General features: G+C 38.0%; 1 protein-coding gene across 6 annotated transcripts in view; it reads right to left on the bottom strand.

The window, feature by feature from the left end:
* The window catches only part of PHIP (PHIP subunit of CUL4-Ring ligase complex), a 113445-nt gene that overhangs the window by 14333 nt on the left and 77734 nt on the right, over window positions 1-21378 (bottom strand). For all 6 annotated transcript variants that reach the window (XR_012586317.1, XM_074581325.1, XM_074581326.1 and 3 more), the window contains 11 exons: window positions 19900-20040; window positions 18967-19043; window positions 18026-18257; window positions 14672-14791; window positions 10977-11084; window positions 10450-10574; window positions 10184-10266; window positions 3971-4082; window positions 3696-3757; window positions 2166-2321; window positions 103-223 (listed from right to left, as the gene is read on the bottom strand). Coding sequence is in view for 5 of the 6 variants with exons in the window: in XM_074581325.1 (XP_074437426.1) it covers window positions 103-223; window positions 2166-2321; window positions 3696-3757; window positions 3971-4082; window positions 10184-10266; window positions 10450-10574; window positions 10977-11084; window positions 14672-14791; window positions 18026-18257; window positions 18967-19043; window positions 19900-20040 (1337 nt within the window). In the remaining variant the exon portion in view is untranslated. The remainder of the gene's footprint in view (window positions 1-102; window positions 224-2165; window positions 2322-3695; window positions 3758-3970; window positions 4083-10183; window positions 10267-10449; window positions 10575-10976; window positions 11085-14671; window positions 14792-18025; window positions 18258-18966; window positions 19044-19899; window positions 20041-21378) is intronic.

The following is a 21378-nucleotide window of genomic DNA, read 5'->3' as shown; positions in this document are numbered from 1 at the left end:
CGCACGCCTGTACCCATCTCCTAGTTGGGTATTACAAGACAAAGAGCTACCAAAAATATGGTCGGGACTATTTCACAGCAGGAACTGAGACTTGGATCTAACCTGTAAAATCTGCTTTCCAGTCTTTGTTTAATGGTACTGAGGTCTGTGGGATATGCCACAACAGTGCAATACATTGGGTAAGCTTGAAGATCCACAGGTGCCACAAATGCAGAAGCGATATCTAGACAGAGTGAGAAAAAAAATAAAAATAAAATCATCAGTTACATACCGCAAAAGTCCCTTAGTGGTTTCAAGATTAACACCCCCACAACATATGCTATTTCTTCATCTTTGAAATGCATAGCACTTTCCCCAAAATAACAACAATAACAACTCTAGATACCCCAAACAATTTGTGATATCCTACATATAAAAGCGCTTTGCTGAGGTGTATGCTGCGAATACAATCATTGCAGTGACTACCCATTCTGGTGTGCACTCCTCGGAGACAAGGCAAGCTTGTCAAATCTACATTTGAAAAGTAGATTTAAATGTATAAATTATACATATATAAAGACAAGCAATTCAGTATTGTTATTTACAACACAAGCTCATTTCATCTGGTTTTATACTGCCCCTCTCCCATCTTCACGCAAAGCAATTCATTAAATTCTTACCATAAAAGTTACAGCGCTATTTCAATCTCATTAACATACAGGGAAAAATCCAGAGTCAAAATAAAATAGACACACAATCTCCTGTCCCTACCTAACAGCAAAGAAGCCTTCTAAAACCAATCCACCATAATGCTAGGAGACTGCTGAACAATTAAAGTCTGTGCACCTACACAAACTTGGATTTTTCTTCCTGTGCCTAGAAGCATCATGAGCGCTCCGACACATCATTCTAACATGTTATACCTCAAGGGAAAATATCGTAATACAAAAACCTTTAAAGTCTCTGTCGAAAGTCTTTAAAAACAGAAAATATGTTATTGCTAAACAGACTGCTCTTCTTCTAAAAGCTGTTTACTTACTCTTACGAATGTTTCAGCAACTGCTACTTCGCACCGATAGGCACCACATATGCTATAGTTTAAGCCCAAACTAAGCAGTATGCCATACAACGTAACGCAAGATGTAAAACCATTACTCTTAGACAACGCAATGAAAACAACTAAAATTTAATTTCCTCACCAGTTTTTAATGTAATTCTGTAATTTGGATTACTACACTGTATGGAGAGTTCCTTGCTTTTGGAAGCAAAAGGAAGCCTCTTATGCAGCATGTCACCACAGAAGCCATAATGTGGGACATTTAGGTATCAGAAGTTATATCAAGAGTTAAAGAGTTTTCTGGCTTTTTGGAAACGTAAGTGTCCCACCTTGCTTCAAGTCCTTCAAAAATCAGTTAAAAAAAATTTATCTGTGACAACCTACATATTTAATTTATGACCATTGTTACCCCAAAACCTAAGACTGCTGGCTTAATACAGTTCGCTCATCACAAAACATACAACAGACTTACGATTCAGCCTGTATTTCACTGATGGATCTCCATCTCAGACACCCATCTTTGATCATGTAAATGTTGCAGTGATGTGTTAAACGTTTTAACAGTTACCTTTTCAGAAGCTGCCTGTAAAGAGTAATTGCTCTACAGCCAAATAGCAAGCAGCTTTTCAAAAGTTAATCAATTACTTTTTCCTCAACATTTTGCAACATGGGGGAGAAAACTGGAATTAGAAAAGGCCAATACAGGGGAAATCTACACATAAGTATCCCTTCTCTGATTAAGTATATAAGACTATTTTTTTCCCTCCCATCTGTTTGCAATTTTAACCCCAACAAGAGTTGGGGTTAAACGTATATATAAACTACTTCAGTAGCTGCAGTAAAAAAATCAAATACTTGTTTTTCGCATGTAAAACCCAAATTCCTAGCATATGTCATCAAATTATCTACCAAAAAGCAATAGTTACTTTGAAAACAGGAGAAAATTTAGGTTTTATAGGTACCCACTATATGAAAAAATTAAAAGTGTTCAATGAGAAAGTTTTGTTCCAGTTAATCAAGAGATAAAACGTGTATTTTATCACATTCATTTTGGTAATTACAGAAGTACACGAGCATAGTATGAAAAATATAACAAAATCACTCGTTTCCTGTATGATTCAGGATTTACCTAGAGTCATGAGTTGGTTTATCCCTGCAATAATTCTGTCACACTCCTCGTCTCGGGTCCTGGAACCCCACTCTCCATCCAGAGGTTTGTAGAGCAGCGTTCTACGTTCATCATCTGTTAAAGGAACACTAGTTCCCAGTTCTTCTGGAAATACAGCTAGAATATAACATGAAAACTAAATAAAACATGAGTCGTCGTATCTTGTGCAATACATATATCCACAATTCAAAGATACATAACATCATTTTCCTAATCGAAACAAATACATACTTCGTGATTTGCTCAAAGACATTCTGGAAGCATCCAGTATCCTTTCTGTACACTGTTGTATGTTAAATTTAAATCCTTACAGTGCAGCCTGGTGTACAAGTCCCCCATGAAACAAGATTCATCCTCCTCCAAATAGCTAATTGTAGAATTTATTTTAGAACCAAGACACTCCTTTATCACAGTTAAAGCTTTTTGGTTGCCCCTTTTTTTTTTTTTTTTCTTTAAACACAAATTTCTGTGTAAGAAATGATTTTGGCATTCCCCAGGTAGGGGTTCCACCTTGTCACAGTTTTGTGAGGTCAAATGGTAAAACCAGAGCTCCTGAGCAAGGAAGTTAACAGTGCCATCACGCTACCATTCTTGAGGGCCTACCAACTTTGACAATTCATAATGTAACAGCAGATTTTCAGAGTATGATGCAAAGTGCTCCTCTAACGTTTTTTTTAAAGGAAGGTATAACAGAAGTCAGTATTTGTGGATACAGAAAAAAAAAATTATCAGGTTCAGGTTTAGTTATCTGCCTATTTTATTTAGTTATTTTAGTCATGTTATCATTCTAACATCTGTATTTTACTTATGACGAAGAGGTACCCATTAAAAGAAGGGCTGAACCAAAACGAAAAATCGAAATTAACACATTTACAACTTCAAAAAATTTATTTATGGTTACTTATGAGTGACAATATTATCAAACATTTCCTAGAAAAGACAAGGAAAAATTGCTGATTCTACTTCGTTGTTTAACCAGACTTTTATGAAATCTTCAAAAAAACCCAAAACCCTGCGTGAGAAAAGAAGAAATACTCCATTCTTGTCTGTGAACAGTGCCCATGCTGCGCTGCCCACTCTGCAGTGGGTCTACCAGCCACGTGTGCTGGGTCAGGCAGGGAGCGAATCCTACTGCTATCAAACCATCTCACAGGCGCGTGTCACGTCTCCAATGCACTGAACCTCTGCCAGAGCAAGCAGTTTCCAAATCAAAGCTGACTTAGGGCACAGCTTTATCCTCAATCCTTCCTAACTGTACAAGAAGTTAACTTTAACTGTACATTACCTGTTAGAAATTTCTGTAACATTTCTCTCTATTTCCAACATACACTTAGTTTGTTTAAGTATGGCTCTATGTTTTTTTGCAGTTCGTTTGCCCTGATCCACTTTTAGTTTAGTAATTAAAACAGGATTAGTTAGGTAAAACCATACATTTTTTTCCCCTTCTTAAAATATACTCTTAAAGCAAATTACTTTATTAATGTACCATACCATTACTTGGTATCAGCTCCATGTCCCAAGGACTCATCTTCTCAGTATCACCGTTGTCCCAGCTTAAAAATAAGCACATCTGATTTATCTACTAATACTGCTTCAACAATGTAATTATTTAATGTTTCTAACATAACTTATTTATATATCACAGAGTATTATAATAAACTGGTACAGTGAGACGCACGACTGAATTTAATGAAAGCAAGTTGCTCAGTCAGTACTTTAAATGAAATAACTAATTAAAATAAAAGATTGAAGATAAATCTGCTAACCAGACATTGTAGCATTGAAATAAGCTATCGGGATAATCAGGCTGAAGAGGTTCCTGGCTCTCAATTGTTCCAAACCACCAAGCATCATCTATCACAGACCTGAAACGATCACCTAGGTAAGAACACAAAACAATGTCATCAATACGAGGCACCTTACTCCTCCCAAAAAAGGGCATTTTTTAGATACATTTGGCTTGATCTTGAGTACAGAAATCCATTTGAACACTTGTAGCATCAACAGGCAAACATGAGTCGTACTCAGTTTAAAAGAATTATTGTTTCTGAAAACTGCTTTTAAACCAAAATGAAAGTTAATATGGCATTAAACCCCCAATGATTTACAAATCTATCTACATATTCTTTATATACGAATTTACTTAATTTCATATAAAAAGTAAGACATTTCGATGCTGCAACTTTAAGACTCAAACTTACTTGCCTTAAACACTACATGCTATCTATCTTAAAATAACGGAGCAGTGACACTTTCCTATGGGGAATATTTTATATGCTGCTGAGCTCCTCCTCCTTAGCTTCTGAAGTGCTTTTTCAGCTACCCAAATGTAACTCAGAGGTTTACTGCCTTTACTATGCAGGCAATCTGACTGATAAAAGAATAAAATTTATTAAAGCTTCTTTAAAAGGTTAGCAAAGTAATTTGCTATGACTTGAAATGGTTTCACTGCTGCAAAGCATTTGCCTAGCTGCAAAAAAAGGTCAGAAACGTTATTAAAAAAAATTACACATGAGAATAGGTGTATTACAGGCCATCATAAATTCTAACATTTTCTGTAACACATGCCATGGAATTTAGAAACAATTTTTAGTGCAGTATTCATTTTGCTCAATACAAGTACAAATGTAATTTAAGTCTGAGATTCCAAGAACTGCACAGTTTTGTTTTCATGGGATTTGAATATGCACACACTTTCTCAACTGCTGCCATGTTTTTTCTATTTCAGTACATCCACACTCTGCCTAAATGCCTGCTGCAGTTGTCTGAATTAATAGGAAGTAAATATATTCTCAAAAATGTTCTGCTTTCTTTACTGCACTTTTTTTTTTTAATTTAATGGATTGCAAGTACTTCTAGGACAATTACAAAGCTTCCATTAATACTTTTAGTTACGCTGAATGTAACAGAACCAAGTATACCAGAAATATCTGAAATGCAAGATCAAAAATGTAAATAAGGGCTGATGCTTTATTTTAAAGGAATAAATTATTCTGAAAAGCTCTTAAAGTACAGTCTCCTCATATGGCATTCCCTAGTGATCAGTTTTACAAAGAAATATGTGGAGGTACAACTGTGAGTGCCTTCATAGGGCTGAACATTAAGCAGATCAAAACCATTTAAAGGAGCGTACGCTGGCAGCCACTTCCAATTTCTCAAGAGCCACACAGCATTCCAATGGACAGAATGATAAAGCAGAAAACAAGGTAATTTTAAAAGCCCACAGAACAATCTCTTGAATCACTATTTTTCCAGTGTCCTCTGTGTTACCTCATCTATGCAGACAGCAGACCAAAAAGTCTTATTAGAAGAAGGATTTAACATAATTTTCCAGAACTGTGTATCGCCAGATAACGTTAGCTTGAGGAAAATACAAAACGTGTGTTAGTGGCCACTAAGTGTAAGAGACAGGTATGCGCACCTGTCTAAGACATACAGTAAAGCTACAGGAATCTTACTGGAATACCTTTTAGCCCAAGTATTAATCTTGTAAACTATAATAAGACAAAGATATGCAATAAATAGAATCTGAGTAGAAATAAAAACTTGTCACTTTCAAGCTTTTAAAGTTTGTTCTTTCTGAAAGGATTCATACATAAATATACACTTACTATAAAAAAAAATAATAGATAAGTAAATATTCTTCCCTAAAACAAACAAAACCAAAAACACACCACAAAAAAAACCCACACCAGAACACCAAGGATTGTTATTGGTTAGAAGATCAATGTTTTAATGACTTAAAGTGGAGTCCGAAAATTTAATATGCCGCGACTCTCCAAACAGTAGCCTATGAAAATATTGATTTGTAGGCTAAGTGCCAGAAATTATAGAGAAATAAGAAAAGATAGTAACAGCAGTCCTGAAGAGACAAACCAATAATTGCATGACATGAAAAAAAACCACCAGTTTGTTGATGAAGAGCTATGGTAAAAGTTCAGAAGACCTGAGCATGTCAGGTAAGTCTTGGGGATTTCAGATTCGTGCGGTTAAATATACAGGAACAGTTTCACGTCCAGTTCTAAGGCGTCTCCCCTTACCCTGGCAGAAAGCATGATCTACTTTCAAGGAACATTTTTATATCGTGTTGCACATTGCAACAAAACAGTGCACGATTTGTTCCAAGTACATAAGCATACACTGGTAAAATATCCAAAGCATCGATGCAGCGAGCAGGCAGCACTCTTGAAGGCTCCTGCAAGAGCTGTAACACTTTTACAGCACTGTCTTTGTTGTCCCTCCTTTAGCTTTTCATAGCTTTTCAGAGCAGGAGACTATTTTACCAGTATTTATACCACCCAAAAGAGGAACTGAAAAACAAACTGAACTCTAACACACGCTTGTCAGAGTTATAAGCTGGCATTAGACACTACTGGCCTGAAATTCAGGTTATCTACATTGAAGGCTTGATAAAATGTTCCGGCACTTCCAATACTTTTTGTGTAGCTCCGATTCTTTCCACATTGCAAGTTTGTAGAAATACAGCTGCCAGCCCAGGAAGGAGATGCTACCTGTGCTCATAGTCTTAAGAGCAGCAAGGGTAACATTTCAAAGTCCCTCCTCTACTCTTGGATTTCTATCACAACAGCTGACTTCTGGCTAGGCAGTTCACATACAAGGTATGGCGGTCACTCTTCTACTGCTGCCGTGATCTTGTGGGAAAACACATACAGCATGGCAGAGGAGGACAAGATCACAGACTCATGACCATCAGGAAAGGAGCAAAGCTTGGTGACATATTAGTAGATGTTGACCGATCTTGTCTCTTAAGGGATCTTTAAACTGAAATCATCTGTAAAGATATCGAGGTTTACATTTCCAATTCAATCAGAAGCCTAGGGTTTTTATCAAATTCCCTACAGAACTGAAGGCGATCCGTCTTTTCGGGCAACATAATGTAAAGTATGAGGTGATATGGAAGTTATTAATACGGCATCATGTAATTTATACAGCTACTGCTACGGCACACGTCTTAAGGAAGGATATCATGATGTACATCAAAGGACAGGAGATCAGTTCATCTCTTCTAGCAGAAAAGTCAGGAAAGAAAGAATAAAAAAAGAGCTTTTAACATCCAGCTGTGCCACTTCTTCAGGTTACTGTACCTAGGTACAATGAACTCAGGAGAGGACAGCAGTTTGAAAACAGTGAATATAGACTAAGGAGGCAGCATATTTGCAGAAACATATGTTGTATTGGTTGTTTATACACAGGCAATCAGATAGACTATCATGTTCTTGTGTTAAAATCCTCCTTCTCCTGTATGATGCTTTGCCTGAAATGGCAAGAAATGCTGGCAAATCAGCTGCGTACATGCTAGCCACAGCTCCTGAACAGAACCACCGCAGGAATTGAGTTGGCACAGTGATCACTGCTACTTTGCAAAAAATGTGTTTAACATTGAGACCTGCTTTAAAAAAAAAGGCAGGCTATCAACACTTCACTTTCAGGAACATGCCACTTCACAGAATATACTGAGATACTGGAAAGGACTTAACGGTGCCTGTAATTCTGTAAACGTGGTCTCGTATACAAATTTCTCTCTTCGGGGAACAGAGTTCATCCTGAACTCTGACGAATCTGTAATACTTGCTAAATCAAAAGATTTAAGTTTCAGGGGCAATCTAAGCCTGTTCTTATGAATGAGAACATACGTATTTCCTGACCTCCTGAAAAACACCCAACACCTTAAAGGATCATTTTGTCGTAATGCAGCTTTCTCGCCCCCTAGTTATATCTCATTGTTGAAAGGTGATCTTTGTTATCATAAGGAAAAGACGACTAGGAAATAGATCTGACTGGAGGACATGCCCATCATGGACATTCTCCAGTATCCCACACTTCAAAATAACTAATCACAGGCAAAGTAAAATGAATCAAAAAACATTCCCACATCACACAGCAGTGAATTATAATTATATACACTTCAGTGAAGCTAAACCATATGGGGTTTAGAACACAATTCAAACAAGCATAAGGAGATGGGAAAGGTATTCTCTTTGTACAATCTAGAGACCATAAATTTCAAATAGTGGAGGTGTTTCCATAGTTCCAGCATAAATTCCATAAATGGAAAAAAAAATCTAGTAGCAATGCAGTTCTAAGCCTTCAATCAAAAAAAAAAAAAGACAGATATAGGCGACAGTAAGTTATCACTTACCAATCAACATCATATTTCTAAAAAGTATTCATAATTCCTCTCTGCAAACCCACAGCTGAGATTGTCTTTGCACTTTCTTTTACAGATCACCTTCACTATTTTGTTTGCTTGCTGTAGCTTCAGTCAAGGACAAAGTAGAACTCCACATCCAAATGCAGACAGAGCTTATTCTCAGATCATAGAATCATAGAAACATTTAGGTTGGAAAAGACCCTTGGGATCATCGAGTCCAACCATCAACTCCACTCTACAAAGTTCTCCCTTACACCATATCCCTTAACACCGCATCGAAACGAGTCTTAAACACATTCAGGGATGGTGACTCCACCACCTCCCTGGGCAGCCTATTCCAGTGTCTGACCACTCTTTCTGTGACGGATTTTTTCCTAATGTCCAGCCTAAACCTACCCTGCTGCAGCTTGAACCCATTCCCTCTTGTTCTATCGCTAATTACCTGTGAGAAGAGACCAGCACCAACCTCTCTACAATGTCCTTTCAAGTAGTTGTAGAGAGTGATGAGGTCTCCCCTCAGCCTCCTTTTCCTCAAACTAAACAGTCCCAGCTCCTTCAATCGCTCCTCATAAGATTTATTCTCCAGGCCCTTCACCAGCTTCGTTGCCCTCCTCTGCACTCGCTCCAGCACCTCGATATCTCTCTCTTGTATTGAGGTGCCCAGAACTGGACACAATACTCAAGGTGTGGTCTCACCAGTGCTGAGTACAGGGGGACAATCACCTCCCTCCTTTTGCTGGTCACACTGTTTCTAATACAAGCCAGGATGGCATTGGCTTTCTTGGCCACCTGGGCACACTGCTGGCTCATGTTCAGCCACTTGTCAATTAGAAGCCCCAGGTCCTTTTCTGCCAGGCAGCTCTCCAGACACACTTCCCCAAGCCTGTAGTGATGCATGGGGTTGTTGTGGCCCAAGTGCAGGACCCGGCACTTGGCCTTGTTGAAGCTCATACCGTTAGCATTGGCCCATCGGTCCAATCTATCCAAGTCTCTCTGTAGAGCCTCCCTATCCTCATGCAGATCAACACTCCCGCTTAGCTTCGTGTCATCTGCAAAGTTGCTGATGATACACTCTATGTCCTTATCAAGGTCATCAATAAAGATGTTAAACAGAAATGGTCCCAACACCAAGCCCTGAGGGACACCACTTGTGACCGGCTGCCAGCTGGATTTAACTCCATTGACCACCACTCTTTGGGACCGCCCATCCAGCCAGTGCTTGATCCAGCAGATCGTATGCTCATCCAGGCCACGAGCCGCCAGTTTTTCCATGAGAATTCTATGGGGGACAATGTCAAATGCTTTTCGAAAGTCTAGGCAGACAATGTCCACAGCCTTTCCCTCATCCAATAATCGGGTGATCTTGTCATAGAAGGAGATCAGGTTCGTCAGGCAGGACCTGCCTTTCCTGAACCCATGCTGACTAGGCCTGATCCCCTGCTTGTTCGTTATATGAGTTGTAATGGCACTCAAGATGATCTGCTCCATGACCTTCCCCGCTACCGAGGTCAGACTGACAGGCCTATAGTTTCCGGGATCCTCCTTTCTGCCTTTTTCGTAGATGGGTGCTACATTTGCTACCCTCCAGTCCATCGGGACCTCCCCAGTTAGCCATGACTTCAGGTAGATCATGGAAAGAGGCTTGTCAAGCACGTCTGCCAACTCTTTCAGCACTCAACTCACACAGATTTCAGCATAGTATTAGGATTTATTTACTATAACCTACTTTTTAATAAGTTATCATGAAAAATAGGTAGACACTCAGAAAAACAAACAAAAACACACCAAGAAACTCCCCACAACTCACCTATATTCCATCGCCTATGTTTTGCATCATCAAACTGCTGCCTCAAAACTAGGAAATCTATGACGTCTGGCATATCATGGTACCTAATTACAATAGAACACACAACTATTAAGCAATAAAACAGCGAAGGCAGGAAGTAAAGCCCATACATAAAAAAATAACACTTTGAATTCAACACTTCTCAAGTCGCATTAATGGTATCTTAACTTTCAACCTCAACCCCCACAAGAAAGCCCCCAATTTAAATATAATATTGCTTTCCTTACTTCATGGTGAATGATCCTCCCGTTAGTTTACCCGTATCAGGGTCAAGAAATGCTAGTTTAAGACAGCAAAGAGTGGGCAATCCCACCTCATACTTTATCCCAACTATTTTCATCAGCTCTTGCTCCTGGAATAAACAAAATGTTATGTACCACCACTGAAGTTAAGATTACTATAATAACCTTCTGAAACATGCAAATATGAGTATACTGAAAAAAACAGATTTCTGACAAAACATGTCAAAATCACATATCTGAAATTTAGTCTTTCAAAACAAGCTATTATTTCACAATGTAACTTCTTTGAAAAATATTTTGCTACAAAGTGTAACCACCTCATCTGCTCAAGCAGATGCAAAAGGAAGTACAGTTTAAGGCCTGATTTCATTTGACTATTTAACTTTTTCCCCCCTTATCTTAATATATTAAAAGCACAACATTAGAAACATCCGTATCAAAAATCTTCTTTCGGTTGGTTTCCCAACTTTCTTAATATTAAGGTACAAAGAAGAATGAAAAAGAAGTCATACCCGTAGTTCCATTTTATGCCATGGTTGTTTCTTGGGATTAATACTATATATTTTGTTCTTCTTAGCCATTACAACGTATGCTTCATGACCTTGTCGGAAATAGTAGACCTAAAAGTGAAATGTGACGGTTATCTAACAAAGACTTTGAGGAGTTGAAATGCGAGCATACGACGGCTATGCAGTGTGTGTACTTTCTATTTTATCATCAACTTTTTTCCACTCTGTTTTTCTGCAAAAGTCACAGGTTCTCAAAAAATTAAGTGGTGGACAATTAAAGCAGGTATCATAGAAACACATACAGAAAAAGTAGGAAAGATTCAGAACATCATTTGTCCTATGAGCAAAATATCCTAAATTACACATGTGAGACCAAAATGAAATCAGTAACAAAAACATGTATTTATCATCGCACTAGAGAACAATTCAATGACAGGAACATGAATTCCACTAATGCACCCGGTTATTCATCACTGTAGGAGAGCCCTAAGATGACAATCACGTATCACTAAAATAACTATCTGGCTAATCATATCTTTTTTGAATAAGAAATATATTCTAGAAGGAAAATTCAGCTGTTTGTTATTGTTCTGGTAAGATTTTCGTGTTTGCTCCCATACCACCGAACAAACAGCCTAACAAAGACACTAACAAACGGAAAATGGACATTTCAAGTGCCTATTAAAAATTTCCAAATCCTTCCACTATAAATTTCCATGGTTCAGTCATCCAGAATCTATTAGTTTTACTTTGATCCTGTAGTATACGATACCACGTGGATGACTATTTTTGTTATAAACCATTATTGTAATAAAGTAGTATGCTCAAAACCTTAAACATATATGCAAGGAATCTATCTGAAATGCAAAACAGAGGTTCCTCAAAATAAACAGAACAAAGAACTGATAAACAGCTGTATTCCAGGTATGATGCATTCCACATAAATCCTCTAGAAGTGCCCTAAGCCATAAACGTGGGATTTCCACCAAGTAGCACACAACAACTTAAATGTAAAGGTCTGACAGAACAAAAAAAGCAGAGTGAAAAGCCCTCACTAAGTTTTAAAATACATTTATAACAAATAAACACATTAACATTTGTATTTCGACACGCTCTCCAAAGCTGTTGCATCATAAAAGATTATAAACAAGCATCTATCAAGTTTCTACATTAACAGTTACTGAACTATCTTCATGTCACGTGACAAGTTTTGTTTTGGTTTTTTTTTTTTTTGAAATGGAAAAGGACTCAGCACCACAATTCTTTTAAACTCTTCATTTTCCAGAGTATTCGACATGCACAATATCCTCATAGGCAGAAAACACACAGTAGTTACAGAAGGCACGAAAAGCAGTAAGAATCTCCTATGCACTGTCAGAATCTAAACAGGCAGGAAAAGCAACAGAGGCTTCTGAGACACAGACCTAAAGTAATGCCAATTTTAAATTACACTTTCAACGTTGTGACAATTGTTTCCCATACTTTCCAGTGAATCAAACCAAAAAATCCACTTAGTGACACTGGCTACAAACAATTCCTCCTACACTTACTGTTTCTGCTAAACTCCTACATAAATTCAACCCACTGTTTACAGAAGTGAACCATTTTTATTTTGTAAATGACTCTAAGCATTGCATCTTCTGTCATCACCAGAAAGATATCTGTGGAATAAAGAATATATGCCTTTTTCCAGGACGTTACTTTTTAAATCTTGATGAATTCCTGCTTCTGCACGTTTGTTGTAGTACCCAGACAAGACTGTTCTTTATTGTGTTAATGGCAGAATACGCCAACGAATATGCATTGTATTTCGACAATCAGATAGGGAAATTGCAGTCCCATCTTTCTGGTATGCTTTCCACCATTCCTCAAGACACATGACAAAGGTCTGTAAATGGCAGTATTCACTAAGGGAAAAGGGATGGTACGTGCTATTCTTATGCACTAACTAAATATAGCACTACTGTTTTTCTGACTTGTTTGTACAGCTGTAAGAACAAATTTGAAATATCTCTCCTCCCAAATCTTATAAAACATACTGCCCATCCACCAAAATGTTTGAAGGCCACACGAGACCTCTTATCATATTTCTCTAATTAAACCCATCTTTTATTTCTGTGGATCTCTCGTTTCTAGATGAATAGCTTCTTTTCACTGGGGAGAGCAGGTATCAGAGGCTGAATTTTAGACTGAGCAGCTTGATTACAAACTTACTCTCTGTTTGTGCAACTACTCCTGCTTTCTAGGCACAGGACAGGAAATTTCCTGTTCACCAATATAAAGTATTTTTCAGCAAAAGGATGTAGCCTGCTTAGATATTCCTAGTACACACTGCACATGCTATTTGGCAGGTGCCAAACAAAACACACCAGTTTATCTTACTGAACCAATACGATGTTAAAGTCTCCTGAATAACATGGTACGGATAAATCCTTGGCGGCTTCACTGTATCTAGATGGCATCAGGCACCAAATATATTTATTTGGACTTGATCTTTTGAACAGCACAGTCTCTGAAACGTGCTTGCTGAAGGGCATAAATACATAAGCATTTTCTCCGGTTGCAATTCTCACTTTGAAGTGTTTCTTCCCTCCCTCACTAGCAATGCCCATGTAGTTTTGGCATAGCTGTGCTGCGAACTGCAGCAATGAAGTGATCCAGTAAAACCAAAACTGCTTGCATATGCAGCCTCTGCTCCTCATTCAGTTTCTAAAAGGTGGTGCCTACAAACAGCTCTAGCTCAGGACCAAAGTTAATCAGCTTTGCCACCACGTCAAGTATCTCCAACTGCTTTCTAAAAGTGTGAGCTATACGAGAACTCTGTTTAGTACCTCAGAAACATGTCGCTCCCTGAAGAGCCACCAAACTACACCCTACAGCATAAGCCAGCTATTTCCTCTCATTTTAACCTGAGGGGATTTTAGGAAACATGCACAGACTCCGGTTTTCAAGACTGCCTTCTATCTGATACTACTTATTCATATAATTCACTGCAGTGTTCAGATGCTATATATTCCAGAGTAGAAACTGGTGGGTGTGTTCTGCTACTGTATTTTGAGACACCTGGGCCATGTTTACAAAGTGTTTACAGTCTAGTTCATATAAAATACAAAACTTCCTTGTAGTTTTCTGTTGTAAGAGACCAGGAGTTTTCTGGTATCAGAAACACAACTGAAAAGGACAATATCAGAGTTTTTCTTCAGAATAAATGAATTAAAAAAAAAAAAAAATCAAATAAAAACCACAACCCCCCCCACCATTTCCCCAGAGGTTTAATTCCTATTTTTCGCTTCAAGTCCCAAACTGAGGCTTCCCAAGCAACTTAAATTCATATTTGATTTCTTACCTATTCTTCAGCATACAGGTTACTTTACAACTAAGGACTAGTTTCACTAGACAAAGCATCTCACACAGCTTGTATACACGCATCATAAGGAAATTAACACACTGGATGTAGTACAAGAAGGAATGTTACTGCAACAGCATGGAATAAAAAAAGTCAAAGCAACACTGGGCAGAGTATTTTTTAAGTATGGGAAAGACTACAGGAAGCGAAAACAAATTTTCGCCAGATCAAAGAATGTTTTGAAAAAAATCCCAAATATTCTGATGATAAATCTCTGGGAAAAATGCACATAAGAAAATAAAAAAGGCAAAAGCAAGCTGAAAGAAGCAAAAACACAGAAAAACTACAATACCTCATCCCCCATCTGTGGCACAAATGGGCACCGACGAGGAACAGTGTCTGTAATCCATGCTGAAGGCAGCCATTCTTCCAGTGTCAAACCATTTTCTGCCAGAACTCCTACAGCCAGCCTCTGAAGAAAATGCACACAGAAGATTATGAATAAACTAACATTTGAGTAAGCCTTGTATTTTGGGATGTACTTTATTAAAATCAACTGCCATTTCCTAAGTATATTGAATGCAAAAAGCAAACTACTGCCAGTGTGAAGATAAGTCTTACTTAACTGCTTACAATAACATCAAGACCAAAAACAATAATCTGAAAAATAAGTGGGTTTTTTTTAGTTGATTTTTTTTTTTTTAGTTTGTTGGTTTTAGGGGTGGTGGTAGTGCTCTTCTAACAACGACTGAATTTATTAACACTCCAGTAACTGTGTCTTATGCCCCAAAAGAGATAAAACTGAAATATACCATTCTCTTTAACCAAATTCACACAGTTGCCTTGGCCCATAAGACACCGCGACTATACAGCTGCCTCCAATTAAGGCATCCCACAAAATGAGAAGACATTAACAAACATTAACCGGAGGTAAAGCACGTGGAAATGACCCGAATTGGACACATCCACATTACCTACTGGCACATTTACTGTCATGTGCTGTGGAAGTGCATTTTCAGATTTTATGTCCACATCATGTATTTGTCAGTAACGAACCTCACGGCAGCAGCTGGTCCTAGGTGCAGGCTGCATGCCTGTATCTAACAGGCCAAGTAAAGCAGGTTTTTGTACAACCATTCAAGCCAGCTTGCTTTGAAATTATTAACAGCATCTTGTGCATGTACAGAAAGCAACCTTGGATGGTTGTACAGAAATCCACTCCATGTAGCTACCGACTGAAGGAAGACCCTCCATCCCCAGACAGCAAATGGGATACTCCACGTGTAACTCCATTGCACAAATCCAAATCTGGTTTCACCAGGATGGGAACTGCTTCAAGCGCACCACTGGACACTGGCAGGTACCACAAGAAAAAGTCTACACGCAGTTAAAAACAAACAATAACAACAACAACAAGAAATCAAAACACAATCTCTCCCTTGCAATAAATCACTAACATAGAAGCAGCTTGTGGATTCTGAGGTTCAAGCAGGCCTGTCTTGTGAAAAACTGATGCACTGCATCAGCGAAAAGTCTGTCTGGCTCATTAGTGAACTATGGGAAGGTAATAAGATACAGCCTTTAAACAGAAAATCTTCCCTTGTTATAACTTCACACATTAATCATCAGTTTAAGACCCTCTGGAAGCCAAACCTGAATTCAGTTAATCATCAGGAAGAGACTAGTCCCAGTGAATTTGTCTAATCATTTCTGAAACTCTACTAAATCCTTTAGTAATTAGTTCCACAACCTGATTATGTGCTCAGGGGGTTTAGGGTCTTTGTTTGCTTTCAGGGGGTGGGGGTGGAATGGGGAAAGGGCTCTTTGTTGAGCTTCATGTCTGTGTCATTGGGTGTTACATCTCACTGTAACAAAATAAGGAAGGAAATAATTCTGCACTTATTCATTTCTAAATCATTTGTAGTTTTATAAAAGCTTTTTATCGTATCTCCTCCAAACTTTCTCCATTCTACATGTCAGCCTCTTTGTGTCTGCCCCAAAGAAACATTCTGTACCTTTGATCTTCACGAGTGCTCCTTTCTTGCCCTTCTTCACTGCTGTATCATTTTTTAGATTGATTTTTTGTGGAGGGGGATTGGAAATGTAAGCACTGCTGAAAAATCTCGACAGCTCATGTGCTAATAGAGAAGAATGACATTCTTTCTCTACTCCTTTCTTAATTCCTAAGATTCTGTGCCCGGCTACAAAAATGGTCAAAACTTCTTTCCTCAGGGGAAAGCCCTAATTTTGATACAGGGTAGGAATCAGGAAGAACTTTCTACCAGTAAGAATTGTAAGTTTTCTGCCCAGTAAGAAGGTAGAATCTCCACCACAAGAAACTTCAAAGACAAACATCTGTCAGGAATGACAGGTATAATTAATCCTTCCTAGGGGCAGAGGGAAGACTTTCTGATATTCCTTCCAGCCTAGTATTTTCTTGTGATTCAAGAAAGGAGCAGGCCCCATCTTTCAAAATCTGAAATATCTAAGTCTGATATTTTTGGAATCAAAGACCTCCCACATCTTGATAACTGGGACCAAAATAGATGCAAGATTCCCAAAACACTCAGTTCGGCTTTAATCTAAGTGGGAATACTAGGCTGTCGGCTAGTCTTACAGTAAAAAGCTAAACTAGGGGTTTCAACCATCAAAAAAACCCCAAACACCACCATCTATTCTCCTCATCTCATACCTTCTTCTGGTTTCAGACTGTATCAATACCAAGATACTTTTAGTATCAACACTACGACCAATGACTGCATACAATAAGCAAAAAGTAGCCTAATCAAGGAGTAAAGACTATCACCTAACATCCTGCATGTCATACCTGCGACTCCCAGTAAAGCTGATACTATGCCAATCTGCATATTAAAATAGCTGTTTTGTCTGTCTACCTTCTAATGAGGGCTGAAATACTGAGGTAATGATCTGAAGACTCCTAATCTTATAAACAAACAGAAAACAGTTATTTAGTTACTTAGATGATGAAATTGGTTTCCTTGGGTATTGCAAAAATAGAAGCTATGCGCTTATGAAAGCAATTAACATCTACCAGATAAATCAGTTCTGGTCTCTGTGAAGAATGAAGAAACAAAGTCTTCTGATCTAACACTTAATTAAAAACAAAACACCCCCCTCTCAAAACCACAACACACTGTAAACAACAAAAGTCACTGAAAATTTCCATGTACTAATCTAAACTGGAATAACATCGTTATGTTAGAAAGCAAACAAAACACCAATAGACAAAACCAAAATCCTGATCAAGTGAAATTCCCCTTGATGGAAATGTAGTGGCAAGTATAATGCAAAATATCATACATCCTGGTGGTAGAAAAAAAACTGACATGGTTGTGCAGAGCTAAAAGAAGCTGCAATTAAGGGGGGAGACAGTACAGCTGAAAAATTACAAGCACATGTTATACCAATACTCAATACATCCATAGAAAGGAAGTTTCTGGTCTGAGAAAAGATGGCGTTAAGGACATTAAAAATGGTCCTTAAGTGAAATGTATCATATTTAGAAAGCATATTATTAGAGCAATCTATCATTTGACTTACAAGAGTCAGTAGTCATTATTTATTACAAGTCATGATGTGTTTTCAAATTAGACAGCATTAAGTTGTATACGTAACTGAATCATTCACCCAATTCTTTCCAAGACAGCAGGAGTGAGCATCCTGTAATATACAAAGAACATCTAACCTTTTGTTTTCTCTCTTTGGGTTTCCTCTTCTTTGGTGATGTTGATGGTCCATCCTTCTCCTCAATCCCTTTTTTCCTTTCCTTTTTAATTTGCTTCTTTTGTTTTTCAGGTCCTTCTTCATCCTCTGAACTACTTTCTGCTTTCTTTGTTTTAATTTTAGGAATTTTCTTTGGTGGTTGCAAATTGATTCCTGCATCTGCCGTCCAGTCAGAATAATCACTAGAGTAGTCGCTACGTATGATATGCCAAAGAAAAAAAAAATTAAAACCCCAGAAGTTAAAAAGCAATTATTTGGGGTGCATTGGATTTTATATAACCCAACACAAGATTATAGTTAACAGTCCAGATAACTACAAAATTTTAATAGTCAAAACCAGCGCCTAAACCCCTATATTCTATCTACAGTTTAAATGTAGTAAACCAAGCATCACTAGAAGTGAATCCGCTGTTTACTTGGTCAATTCAAGATGATACATATTAAAGTCTGGATCTTGTTCTCAGGACTTCTGGTTTTGAATAGGTTTAAACACAAGTTAACCAAACCCCAAAATCTGCTAAAGAGGAAATGAAGGATGGGTTGAAGCTATCTCAATCTTTGCTCTCTAATTTCAAGCCAAGGCTCAGCAGAGGCAGTCACACAGCTCAGACCGACAGTCATAGGAAACTGCTACCACATGCCTGAAGCGTGCGCCTGCCTGAAAAGAACAACCCTCCTGCAGAACCAACTGGAAACAACTCTGCTTCCGGCAAACAAGGATGAAAGCTTCCCTAAATTTTAGTCAGTAATATAGCTGAAAATTAAATCCTGAAATTTAAGTTCCTTTTCATCTTCTCTTCTAAATGTGCACAAGTTTTAGTTATTATTCATTAACCGCTTAGAGAGAAGATCATTTAACATTTATCAGCAGGACTTTTCTCTGTAAGGTATACCGTCACTTACCTAGAACTGCCGTCACTGTGCCATGCTCTTTCATCATCTTCTGATGTTCCACCACTGGCAACAACTACTTCTCCTTCCTAACAAAGTGTGGGGGAGACAGGGAAAAAGAAAGCATTTTCTTTGGAACTCAAAGAAATTATAATTCATGACAATATGACTAAAACTCTTCTAGGCTTTATTTGTGTTATAAACATATAGCATTATAAAAGCTTCCTGTTGCTAAAAAGGCATTTTAGTTTGCAGATAGCTACTTTACTCCAATGGACTTAACTAAATGAGAAGAAGAAAGAAAATATTTATGCCTGGACAGACACACAGTGTACATCAACTTTTTTTCAAACGTATAGGCAGTGGAGACCCGAGTGCTTCTCAATCTCCATTTAAAGAGGCTAGCTTACCTTTTTTAAAATTACTTCCAGCCCTTTTTAATGTAGCATTTCCACAAATTTTCAATTAATTATCAAAAAAACCCACCAGTACAAACCTTATATACTCTTATTATACATTTCTTCACTGTAGCTACAGAAGCACAGAATGATTGAGGCTGAAGGGACCTCTGGAGGTCGTATTGTCCAACCTCCCTGTTCTGTTCAAGCAGGGCCACTTAGAGCCGGTGACAATACTGACAGGCCACATGGGCCATACTCATTAGGGTCACAAATATAGGGAAGATTTAACATTGCACACACTTACTTTGCAAATGCCCTTACAAATGAGCATTTCTCCCTTTCGTCAGTTACTTTTTAGTTAAAACTAAACACATAAAACAGCACGTGAAAACCTAATTCAACATCAATTTTTGAAGAGGTGAAAGAAAAAGCACAATGAAAAACGTAACCCGAGTTTCCACTGGGAAGTGTTTAATTAGCTGAAGCAGGAGCTTAATGAGTAGAAATGGAATAAATAAGATTGCCTCATGAATAAGAATCTTACATCTGAGGAACTATGTCCATTTTCTAACTCTTCAGCAGGCCTTGCAGTTTCTTCTACTGCGTATCTTGTACGGTAGTTGTGCTGATTAGCTTGCTGTTTTCTTGAGTCACTAGTGTCTAGTAAATGATCATGAGAATGGTTCTGTGAAAACATGAAAGTCAAAATACATCATTTTTGAGTATACGTTTTATTAATACATAGCACTTTCTTTAGTAATAGTATTCCAGGAAGCAACTTTTGCAGCAGCAAAAAGATACACGTTTCAACACCACAAAATTTAAAACAGACCACAAGTCCAAAATTAAAGAGCTGCTGAAGAAAACACTCCACGTAAGTTGAGTGTAAGCACCAATCGTTTCAGTATATTCTGGAATTAATTAAAATTTCTTCCCAGATATAATGGAAAAGTCTTATCTTGAGTTATTAAAACTCTTCATTCTCTACAAGGTATGTATCAATTAATTACTGATAGGCTGCTAAGAGCTTGTAACAGCTCAAAGTTACACTAAAAATGGCCAGAGGAAAGGGGACTCTTACAGAAAACTCCAGAGTGTGTTCTTTTGCAATTGAGTGGTCAGATCTATTAAAGAGAGACTCATACAGTAATACATCCCTTAGCATACAGACATAACTGTTACCAAGTAAAGGCCTTTAAATGGTAAGATGACGCTTGGAAGACTTCAAATGAATGAGTCAGTTGGAAAGAATCTGAGTTTTTATGAAGCTCAGAAGAATGAAATAAGGCTGTAATTAAGAAACACTTCACATTCCAGCATAAAAATACTTTGCTCCTCCTGTAGAACGTATAATAAGGCAAACACTTGCTCTCAACACAAAGTGTATCATCTTGTATTAGTCCGCAAACCTTGGCAAAAGAAATAATCGAGAGCTATGATCTCAATTTCAAGAGTTTTGTGCTAACTCTTTTGGCATGGATATCTGAACTTCATCCTAGCTCAGATCCAATGAAGCAGTTTTTGGACAAATTCCTAGATGCCGCAAAAGGATGTATGCATCCCCAGTGCTCTCCTTGCTTCCAAACCTCAGATATAATCAATTAGGTGCTGATACGGTTGAAAAAAACAGTCCCTGAGATGAAGAAACCAGCAGAACTAGAGCAAACCACAGAAACATACTAATATTATCAGAGCCTTCTATCAGGCAGACTGCTTGTGCCTAGTTCTCTTGGATTTTTGTCTTTTGTAGGAAAGAGAACATCTTTCCTGTCGTGTATGATAAAAGCTGGTTCATGAGGTTAAATCTCCTCATTAAGGAAAAAACTCAAAACACTTTTTGGTGAAAACTGTACTAAAAACCGGCTAAGCAGTAGTAGCTAAGATTTGGGTTTCCTCAGCCACAGTAATTTTCCTTAAAATGCAGAACTCTGGTAACTAGAGCTTTTCTCCTACCCTCCCTGTTAGAAGATACGCACCTTTTTCTGGCACAACTGCAACAGTTCAGTAGGGCAGGCCAGCACAC

Source organism: Larus michahellis, chromosome 3 (assembly GCF_964199755.1).
Source record: "Larus michahellis chromosome 3, bLarMic1.1, whole genome shotgun sequence".
NCBI classification, from domain to species: Eukaryota; Metazoa; Chordata; class Aves; order Charadriiformes; family Laridae; genus Larus; species Larus michahellis.
This window is presented reverse-complemented; position numbering and strand designations above follow the sequence as displayed.